General features: G+C 34.5%; 1 protein-coding gene across 8 annotated transcripts in view; it reads right to left on the bottom strand.

Annotated features, from left to right (window-relative positions):
* Window positions 1-438: 438 nt before the first annotated feature.
* Window positions 439-11403, bottom strand: part of TTK (TTK protein kinase) — a 55272-nt gene continuing 44307 nt past the window's right edge. For all 8 annotated transcript variants that reach the window (XM_047734297.1, XM_047734295.1, XM_047734299.1 and 5 more), the window contains 6 exons: window positions 9796-9920; window positions 7906-7986; window positions 3315-3491; window positions 2848-2932; window positions 2446-2543; window positions 439-841 (listed from right to left, as the gene is read on the bottom strand). In XM_047734297.1, the coding sequence (XP_047590253.1) occupies window positions 758-841; window positions 2446-2543; window positions 2848-2932; window positions 3315-3491; window positions 7906-7986; window positions 9796-9920 (650 nt within the window). In that variant the 3' untranslated portion in view covers window positions 439-757. The remainder of the gene's footprint in view (window positions 842-2445; window positions 2544-2847; window positions 2933-3314; window positions 3492-7905; window positions 7987-9795; window positions 9921-11403) is intronic.

Below are 11403 nucleotides of genomic sequence, written 5' to 3'. Positions count from 1 at the left end.
CTGGGGTCAAGCCCCACATCAGGCTCCCTTCTCTTTGGGAAGCCTGTCTCTCCTTCTCCCGCTCCCCCTGCTTGCATTCCCTCTCTCACTGTGTCTCTCTCTGTCAAATAAGTAAATAAAAACTTTAAAAATAAATAAAATTAAAGAAATAAAAAGCCAGTATGATAATCTAAACACCAAGCAATAGATATCATGAAGAATCAGAGAGAATTAAAAGAATCATCAAAGTACAGCCCTAAAACTCTGGACTGTATCAGTACCATAAAGCAACTAGGAAATCTATTTTAGAATTCAAACCCTTGGAATTTTCTTCTTGAAGTTCATTTACTAAATTCTACTCTTGTGTCTTCCCTTAATTCAATTTTTATTAAGAATTATGCTGCCACACCAGCAGTACATTTGCTTAAAGAAAATAATTATACAATTTTTACATTTTAGTGTCATTTTATGCTACAAAGCTTTATTTACATAGTTCTTCAGAATATATTTCAGTTGTTCACCCACTATTCTAAATGTGAAATGGTATCAAATAGAGTAGATTTACAGGAAAGAATAAGAGAAAACAACTTAATATATAGAGTATCATTAGTGGTTATTATTTTTACAGTTTTCTTTTGAAGTTAATGCACTGAATTTTTCTGCCATTGACATCTTAGGGTGAAGTTGTCTTTAAAAGCAGATTTCCACAGAGAATCAAGAGTACAGTAGTCCAGTATATTTTATAGGTGATATCTGACAATTTATGAGTAGCTGCAAGTCATTTTTTCTCCCATTTTTTTTCAAAAGTCTTGGATGAAGAGGAATCATGACTTTCACCACTACTATAGCGGTCATATAAAGTCTGAAATGAAAAACACACACTTGTTTTGTAACTTCTAAAATTCAATGTATTATCAGATGAGTAAAGATAACTACATATATTCTAATATGTAGTGAATTTCTCTCTTATTCTTAAAACTAGAAAATTATTTTATAAATGATTGAAGATAATTAAGAACAGTAAACACCTAGCTTGACCTAAGAATCCACTATCATGAGATACAGCTCCATCATTCTATGAAAGAAATGTAACATAGTCATTAATAAGCATATATATACATCTTAAAGGCCTTACTCTCCCATATTTTTTCTTAAATAAAGCCAGTCTTAGATAAATTGCTACACCTTAAAATATACTCATCAGATGTATATCAGATGATATTTCAATAAACAGTTGACCTTAAAAAAATAGTTATATAAATAAACAGAATTAGCTATATTAAAATCTACATATTTTAAAAGATTTAAGACTAAACACACATCTCTACCCTGAAGGAACACATAACATAATCTTAGTAGTAAAGATAATTCATTTCAATTTTATTTATAAAAGGCCCTAAATAATATACTGGTAAGAAATTTAAAACACGGAGATATGAAATAGAGTAAAATTATAAAACAAATTTTGTCCAATTTGAATTGGTAAAGACACTGATTTAACCACAAGCACCTACGAAAATTTAAAAAAAAATTTACCTTAATGCCATGAATGCAAATATAATAGTGAATGTATAGTAAATTCCTCCAGAATGTATCAAAGTTTTTGACATCTTAGATTGGCTTTAGAGAGCTAAGAGTGTTTTTAAGCTACCATAATTTTATAGTAGCACTATAATGGAAATAAATAATTAGTAACTGCTTGGTAACTAAACCAGTTGGTCAATAAACATATATAGGGTTCTAGGGGTGTGATGGCAACGAGATTAAAAAATGGTGGTATAGGGCGCCTGGGTGGCTCAGTGGGTTAAGCCACTGCCTTCGGCTCAGGTCATGATCTCAGGGTCCTGGGATCGAGTCCCACATCGGGCTCTCTGCTCAGCAGGAAGCCTGCTTCCCTCTCTCTCTCTCTCTGCCTGCCTCTCCGTCTACTTGTGATCTCTCTCTGTCAAATAAATAAATAAAATCTTTAAAAAAAAAAAATGGTGGTATAGACAGAAATAAACACTGGGAGGATGAACGAAAGGTCTGAGACATTTGCTTTGAGAAATATTCTGACTGCTGTATACAGCTTTAAGCCATTACATATAACAAATACAGAGATTCTCCAAGATGCCTTCTGGAAAAAAAAAATGACTAGAAGAAATGAATTCGAAAGCGTGTTAGGAATGTTGTTGATTTAAATGACAAATTCCTTATGAAATTTATTCCAGTTGAGATCTGACAGCAATTTTAGGAATGTACCTAATATGACAAAATACTTTCAATTATGCTGTCTGCAGAAAAAGAATGTAAATCAACCAGGTCTATATTTGTCAAAAAGGACACATTAAGTATTTAAATGTAGAAATATGCTTCATAGTTGATGTGATGATTAGACCAACTTTTCTTTGGATTACCTAAGTGTCTTATTCACTAAACTATACAAAACATTTAAAAGTAATGTAGAAAGAGAATAGACATTCTTACTTTAGCAGCTTTCAAAATGGAGTTAGGAGAATTCAGACCAACAAGTTGGCCCAGAACATATTTCATTTCTTCAGTGGTGCCCTTAGCCATCTGGTTACCTGCCAAAAAATATAATCAGTAACATGCCCATACCAATAAAAAATATAAAATCAGATACAAATACATTGTTTAACAGCACAATTAACTGGTTTCTAATCACAGCACTTACCTAGGATAAGTAAATATGAATGCCAGCAAGTAAAAAAAAGGAATTTCGTTTATGTTAGTATTTTAGCATAAAAGGAACTTCCTTATGGAAGGAGGCAGGCTGGGATGAGAAGCCATTTCATATTCTGTTTTTTGTTATAGCTAGACATCTCTTTGTATTAGTAGTTACTAATAAACTGATTTTCAAAGAAGTACCTGGGTGAGTTTGAATTTGAACATATGGATGTGTCAGAAGCTCAGGAATGGATATCCTCTGCTTAGGGTCCCTTATTAGACAACACTATAAAAATAAGAATTAAAACACAATCAAGTTTCCTTATGTAATATTGATATAAAGTGTTATTCAAGATTGTATCATACCACAGAAGTTGCTTTCTAGATAGCCTACTCAGAAGTAACAAGATTATTTCACAAGTCATTTTTGCAAAATCCCCAAGTATTCGTAAGCTTTAAAACACCTTCAAAGTGAATTTATCATGACTTAAAAAGTAATTCATTCAGGAATTCCTTTCAATAGACCAGATGTTTAAAAAAAAAAAATAGACCAGATGTATTTATCAAAGCCAGTTACATAATTCCAGTGAGTTCAACTATTTCTTCTAAGCAAACAATTTGAGTATATGAAATATTGTTTCTCTATATTCATATACTATTAATGTTACCTTTAACACATCTTGAAGATCTTTCTCTGGAATATCAGGAAATTCGATTTCATGATTAGGGTCGATTATGGCATGTAATTTAGAAATCTGATTAATTATATGCTGAAATGGTGTCTTCCCATAAGTCATATAGTACAAAATGCAACCTAAGGACCAAACATCACTTTTGGGGCTTATCTAGTTAGGAGGGGGGAAAAAAAAAAAAAAGAATACTAAGTTGCTATAATCTTAACATAAAATTATATGTAAGAATATTTTATACACACATGTACACATAAAAACCCTAACATTTAAAATCATAACTAAACCTCAATGAATGGGCAAGTACTAGATTAGATTTACATGAAAAAAATATCTTTTTCTAGTTTTATATAGTTGTTATATTTGGTTAGTATATATATCTAGTTGTTATATTTGGTTATTTTATTAAGAGATGAGCTTTCCTTTACGTCTCTTAACAAACTCATAATTAAAATATTTCAACTGAAACATATTACGTTCTTGTCAGCTTGTGAAAATATTAAAAACTAAAGAACTGCAAGTTTTAAATATACTTGTTTTCTCCAAAATTATTGGATTACAACAAATAATTTTTAATATTTTATTTATTAGAGAGAGATAAAAAAGGTGAGAGCGGGGGAAGGGGCAGAGACTGAGAGAGAGAGAGAGAGAAGGAATCCCAAGGAGACTCTGTGCTAAGCACAAGGCAAGGCTTGATCTCACCATTGAGGGAGATCATGACTTGAGTCAAAATGAAGAGTCAGACGTTTACCTGATTAAGCCACCCACATGCCCCAGGATTAGGATAAATTTTTATATAAATTCATAACATATAAGTATGCATAGATTTTTTTTTTTTAAAAGGTTAAGTTGAGCTATCCTAAACCCAAGAATACATGTAGAGCCAGGCTAAGCTAGATTTGATTCCTGGCCTTATTACTAGCTAGTAATTCTATGTAGATCCATTTCCTCACCTCTAAAATAGAAATAATAAAAGTACATTGTCATGGGCATTAAATGAATGATATAACCATGAGATACGTTTAACCATAGAGAGTAATTTCTGAGTATAGTAAGTAGTCAAGGAATGTTACTTCCTATTAAGTATTCTTTGCATTAAATACTCTCATTAGAAATAATGCAATATTAAAACAATCATCATTTTGACTTTAAAAAGAACAAGATAAAACATAGAAGTGGGCATAACAAATGAGAAGGGTTAAATTCCTTTTAAAAGGTAGATACTCAAACATACATTAAAACAAAATAAATATGCTGTCAAAAAAGATTCATCTAAACCAAATGAGGAAAAAAGAAAAAAAATGGACACATAACCAAATGCAAAAAAAAAAAAAAAGAAGGGGGGGAGCAGAATAGGAATATTAATATTAGAAAAAAAGAATAAGAATATAGCAGAATACTTCTAAAAGCGGAAAAGCCATTTTAAAATGCCAATTTTAAAATTTAAAATTTAAAATGACCAACTAGGAGGAGAGGATAGTCAGAAACATCTATGCATTGAAACTACATTTAATAGAACTATATTAAGTAAAAACTGTATTAAATTCTCTTAGGGGGAGTGGTAGAGAAATTTTCATATGCCTTTCAGAAAATGGCAGATAAAACAGATTCCACTATCTGAATACAAAGAAAACTAAAAATGAATTAATAATAATTAAAAACCCTCCTCCAACTTAACCATCTGGAAATTAAATCTATTTCTAAATAAATCATGGATTTTAAAGGATTTCAAATTATGGAAAAATGACAGTGGCTGTGGCAACATAGTTGTTCTTATTTCTTTCTTTAATTGATGTATGGTTGACACACGTTACATTAGTTTCAGGTGTACAACATAGTGATTTGACAACTCAACATACTATGCTATGCTCACCTTAAGTGTGGCTGCCACCTGTCATCACACAACTGTTAAAATACCACTGACTCTATTCTCTGTGCTGTGCCTTTCATCCCCTGACTTACTCATTCTGTAAATGGAGTCCAGTACCTCCCACTTCTCTTCACCCATTTTGCACAATCTCTTAGCCTCCTCCCCTCTGGCAACCATCACTGCTCTCTGTATGTATGAGTCTGTTCTTTTTGTTTATTTGTTTTACTTTTTAGATCACAGCATCACTTTTCAATCTGTCCAAATCCCCAGATAAAACAGAGAAGTCTAGTAGCAAAACCATATACATACAGAAAATATTTACAACAAAACTAAGTGAAAAACTACTCATGAACCCCAGAATATGAATGGAGACAAACTACCAACAGCCACAAAAACTGAATGGTAGAGGTAGCTAAAACAGAAAGCAGAAGGAAATAGTGAATGTGCCTGATAGATCTCAGAACAGAAACTCCACAAACAGCCAACAGATATTCAATGGAAAGTAATTTGAGAACAGCGCTAGACTGGGAGGGGTCTGAGCTCTTTACCAGGAGGGATTACCTCACATGTTCAGATAAAAAATTTGTCTTCTATTCAGATTCACTAAGGCCACTGGATAGCAGGTGTTTCAAACGACCGGAGATTTACTCATAATATTAAAGCACTGAGTTGACAACTAAAAAATCTGAACTCCACATGCAATTCAAAATAAATCTTACTTAAAAAAAAATCTTATTTCATAGTATTTTAAAACTAAAATTGCACATTTTAGAAGTTAACGAAAATAATACTACAAAAGATGTATAGGTAGAATTTAAAGTAAAACTCAAAGTAAAAATTAGTTTTAATTAAAAAGATTACAAAAATTAAATTAGCAATTATTTAAGTCCAGAAACTAGAGAGGCATCTGGGTGGCCCAGTAGGTTAAGAGTCTGCCTTTGGCTCAGGTCATGATCCCAGTGTTCTGGGATCTAGCCCCACAATGGCTCTTTGCTCAGTAGTGAGCCTGCTTCTCTTCTACCTCTTTCTCTGCCTGCTGCTCCCCTTGCTTAATGCGCGCGTGCTCACGCGCTCTCTCTCTCTCTCTGTGTCAAATAAATAAATTCTTTAAAAAAAATCCCAGAAACTAGGAAAAAAAGAGAAAGAAACCTGAAGGAAATAAAAATAATAAAAATAAAAGCAGAAACTAATTAGAGAACAAGTGAAAACAGAATAAAGTAAGACTTTTTTTAAGATTAACAAAACCTTAGTAAGTTCTAACCAAGAAGAAAAAAGACAACAAATCTAAGTATTAAAAGGGGAAGCTAAAAAGACATAAAAAGAATTTTATGAGAGATTCTTTGACATAATATTATATCAGTTATTTAAGAAGATATTTATTTATTTATTTAAAAATTTTATTTATTTTTTTTTACAGAGAGAGATACAGCAAGAGAGGGAACACAAGCAGGAGGAGTGGGAAAGGGGGAAGCAGGCCTCCCACTGAGCAGGGAACCCCATGCAGGACTTGATCCCAGAACCCTGGGGTCATGACCTGAGCCTAAGGTAGATGCTAATGACTGAGCCACCCAGGCGCCCCTGAGAAGATATTTAGAAGTCACAACTTTCTAGGACAGAAAATACAATTAGTAATTACACATTCATTAAGCAATTATTTTGAACTAGATAATGTATTGATTTATATTCTTTCTTATTTAATCTTCAATTACTTTTTATTTTTATTTATTTTTTAAAAGATTTATTTATTTATTCTGAGAGAAAGAGAAAGCACGCCATACACGTGTGCGAGCAGTAGAGGCAGAGGGAGAGAGAAAGAGAGATGCAAATGCAGAGTCTGACCGGGGTGTGGAGTGGGTGTGCGCTCAATCTCAGGACCCTGCTGATATCCTGACCTGAGCCAAAATCAAGAGTCCGACGCTTAACCGACTGAGCCACCTAGGTGCCCCTCAATTAGTTTTTAATGGTACTGTTTGTAAACTTAATTTATAGATGAAGAAAGTAGGCAAGTTAAGTCACAGAGATATTTGTTAATGAAGAGATTGATCTATTGCTTGAATGCAGGTCCCTGGACAACAACGTGTGCTTGCACACACAGTGTGACATTGCTCCAGAGGAAGAAGGATTAGTTTGGAAGCCAGAGGCATCCTGGCAGGCAAAAGGAGTCCAACAAGGGACACTAACAAGGCTAACACAAAGATCAATGAGGTGGTGAAATAAGGTAAGTAGGAAAGTAGCCTGTGGCAAGCTGGGAAAAAAAATTACAGATGAGATTTATACTTGGTAATCCAGAATTCACAAATAAATAAATAAATGGTAAGAGATAAAAATATAAGAACCAAAGAAGAAACCAGAGACTTCAAACATTATCAATTCAATACCATTTAAGGTGTCCAAATCAGAGCTAATTTAATTTTAATTTCTACTTTTAATTTTAAAACCTATGAATATCCTGGTAACATTTCTTAATGGAGCACACTGTTGAGACATCATAAAAGCACAATAGGAAAAGAACAATCTCAAATCAATAAATAACAGTGAAATTGAATCCCATGACAATTTGCTTAAGAAAGCAAGGTCTCTATAATGGCCTAAAAAGTTTTAGAACTTAAGCAACTTTGAGTTAGCTGTTAATTTTAATCAGAGTATAGCCCATTCCCTATTGATGTCCAATAAATGGGATGTAAATAACCTTCATAGTACCTTTGACTTGGATTTCCCATTCTCTCTTGAGGAAGACATATCTTTGATTGCTTCTGGTGGCATATAATTAACTGTACCAACCTGTATGCCAAATCATAGAAAACACAAATCAATGAAAATACTTTATTTTGCCTTCAATTTTTTAAAACACAAATGTTAGACTCTTGGAAACGTGAATGACTACAAATATTGGAGTAAGTTTTTAAAAACTCATGTAACTGACAAGAATATTAGGACATAAATTTCTTCACAACTCTAGCAAATTGGATTCATAATCAGAAAAGTTATTCCTTTCAGAATGTTGAGCTTTTTCTGTGATGATAAAGAGTAACTACCATAAAACTACTGATGCTAAAATTATATTAAAAGTCATAAACTTTGAAGGAATTAACATCACTCATTTCTGTGCTGGAATAGACCCAAAATGCTTTTCTTAAAATAAAAAAAAATAAAAAAAATCAACCAACCAACTTATCAAAATTCTAGATATGTCTCCAAAGTATTCCCTGGACCCATGTCCAGAGTGAGATGGGGCAGGTATATAAATCATGCAAGAGCTTCGACAGTCAGATTATGCCAACCTTATAAGGCATTTATTTTATTCTAAAACAAATGATTCTGTTTTCAAACACAGAATACCTGTATTTAGAACCTTGCCATAGAGGATATCTTCAAGCTGATTTACAACTAAATGTTCAGCCATATATTTTTTAAAGACTTATTTATTTATGTTAGAGAGCGAGAGCATGCTTACATGCATGTGAGGACATGAGCAGAGGGAGGGGCAGGAGACCAAGAGCAGCAGATTCCCCATTTAGCAGGGGAGCCTGACCTAGGGCTCCATCCCATTACCCTGAGATCACAACATGAGCTGAAATCAAGAGTCGGACACTTAGCCAACTAAGCCACCCAGGAGCTCCAATGTTCAGCCACATTTACAATACAAAGAGAAGTCACTGTCAAATAGAATTTTTTCAAGGGCATGCTGTCCATCTATTCCTCCTAAAAAAGGTCTAGTTTTACTTCTAGGATTATGGCAGATCCACATCAAAAATCTGCATATGCGGAACACATCATATTGGCTCAAGCAGGATTATATTTAGTTATTTTTTGGCGTCATCACCTTAGTTTTTATTGGGACAAATTTATTAAGTTTGTGACTGCATATCCTATTAGAAAAATGCAGTTGGGTACAGTATTCATTATGGTGTTTCCAATATGAAGGCCCACTTGAGAAATTTTTTCAGGGGAGTGTGAGTGGCTCAGTCAGTTAAGTGGCCATCTCTAGATTTCTGCTTGTGTCATGATCTCAGGGCCCTGGGATCAAGCTTCCCACTCATCGAGGAATTGGCTTAAGGATTTTCTCTCTCTTTCTCCTTCTGCCTCTCCCCTCACTTGCACTTGCTGCTTGCTCGCTCTCTCTCTAAAATAAAAAAATAAATCTTAAAAAAGTTACTAAAAAAAGGATTTTTTCAAATGCAAGTGATAGGAAAAGCTTTACTTCTCCAGAAGAATGAAATAATCTTACCTCACAGACAATGAAAAATATGTAACTGAAATTTCCTCTTCGATTGTTACCAGGTATTTCTGAGACGGTTTCAGGTGAACTCAAGATCATGACCAAGATGATCTCCAAGATAGATATTACTGCTTCTCTACCTCAACTATAGGAAAATCATTCAAAATTGCTCAATTTATTTCTACCTGATATTGGCTTCCTATACTAAAGTGTATTAAATATAGTTTTGATTCTTAAAGTATTTATTCTTATACAAAGGTTTTAAATCTTTTGACGAATGAGGAGGGAAAAAATAAAATCCCTGTTAGCAAAATGCTTTATGGGTAAAAAGGAACTGAACTGTAGTGTGTGGTAACCAACCATTCACTTACCTGAGAGTCTTTAACAATACTTGTTGTATCTGGTTGCATTTGGTTTGCAATCCCAAAGTCAATTAACTTTAGCATTCCATCAACTATCAGAAAGTTAGCAGGTTTCAGATCACTGTGAACGATGCCTTCAGAATAAAAATCCATTGTAATATTAGACAATGTAAAACATTGTAAGTACCAAAAAGTTTCACAATCTACTGGCCAAGTTGATTCCTTTAGTCAATCAAATTAAATGTTCATTTTTATTATTTTCTAAAAAGAAACAGCACCTGCTATGTGCCAGATACTCCTCTAAGTTTGCTGCTTAGATTGAATCACTTAATTTTCATACCAGCACTGGGTAATTAGTGTACTATTATAATCCCCACTTTTAAGAGAGGAAGCTAAGACAAAGAGCTTGAGTAATTTGTTCAAGGTCAGGGCCAGACTTGTGACAGGGCCAGACTTGACCCAGGCAGTCTGGCTTCAGAGTTAATAATCTTAAAATCACTGTGATTCACCAACTACTATGTAGCATTGTAAATTATACTGCCAGGTGTTAAGACTCTAATCCCTACAACCCTGACCTTAATCACTGATGAATTATCTTTTAATTTACAGGAGACATGAGGGAAAAAAATTACAATTATCTAAGTTAAATGTTATTTTTGAAAAAAAGGATAGGCGGCGCCTGGGTGGCTCAGGGGGTTAAAGTCTTTGCCTTCGGCTCAGTTCATGATTCCAGGGTCTTGGGATCGAGCCCATCAGGCTCTCTGCTCAGCAGGGAGCCTGCTTCCCTTCCTCTCTCTCTGCCTGCCTCTCTGCCTACTTGTGATCTGTCAAATAAATAAATAAAATCTTAAAAAAAGAAAAGGATACAGTAAAGGCAGAGAAGTCCTAAAAAGAACCTAGTCCAAGTAAAGTAAAAAAAAAAAAAAAAAAAAAAAAAAAAACTTAGGGCTAACAATTGAAAAAGAATGAAACTAACTCCCACACAGGGTACACAATACAAATGACCAAGAGAATGAGAGAAATAAACATCTCAGATTTTTGAGATACCCAAACCCCAAAGTCTCAGATCTGCTATCATGAACTACTTGGAGACCCAGGATAATGGACTATGTTAATACTAATAAAGATATGGGGGGGAGGAGGGCCCTGGGTGGCTCAGTGGGTTAAGGGGAGGGGATATATTGGGCAGAGGCTTCTGCCTTCGGCTCAGGTCATGATCTCAGGGTCCTGGGATCGAGCCCCACATCGGGCTCTCTGCTCAGCGGGGAGCCTGCTTTCCCTTCTCTCTGCCTGCCTCTCTACCTACTTGTGATCTCTCTCTGTGTCAAATAAACAAAATCTTAAAAAAAAAAAAAAGATATGGGCATATTTTGCATTATGGATACATTATGGCTGTGGGGACTTGAGTTCATGCGCTATATCCTTTGGTAAAAAATACTTTAAAGAAATGGTTTTTTGGGGCACCTGGGTGGCTCAATGCGTTAAAGCCTCTGCCTTCGGCTCAGGTCATGATCCCAGGGTCCTGGGATCGAGCCCCACATCAGGTTCCCTGCTCAGCGGGGAGCCTGCTTTCTCCTCTCTCTCTCTTTCTGCCTGCCTGTCTGCCTACTTGTGATC

This window comes from Lutra lutra, chromosome 6 (assembly GCF_902655055.1).
Source record: "Lutra lutra chromosome 6, mLutLut1.2, whole genome shotgun sequence".
In the NCBI taxonomy this organism is placed as follows: domain Eukaryota; kingdom Metazoa; phylum Chordata; class Mammalia; order Carnivora; family Mustelidae; genus Lutra; species Lutra lutra.
This window is presented reverse-complemented; position numbering and strand designations above follow the sequence as displayed.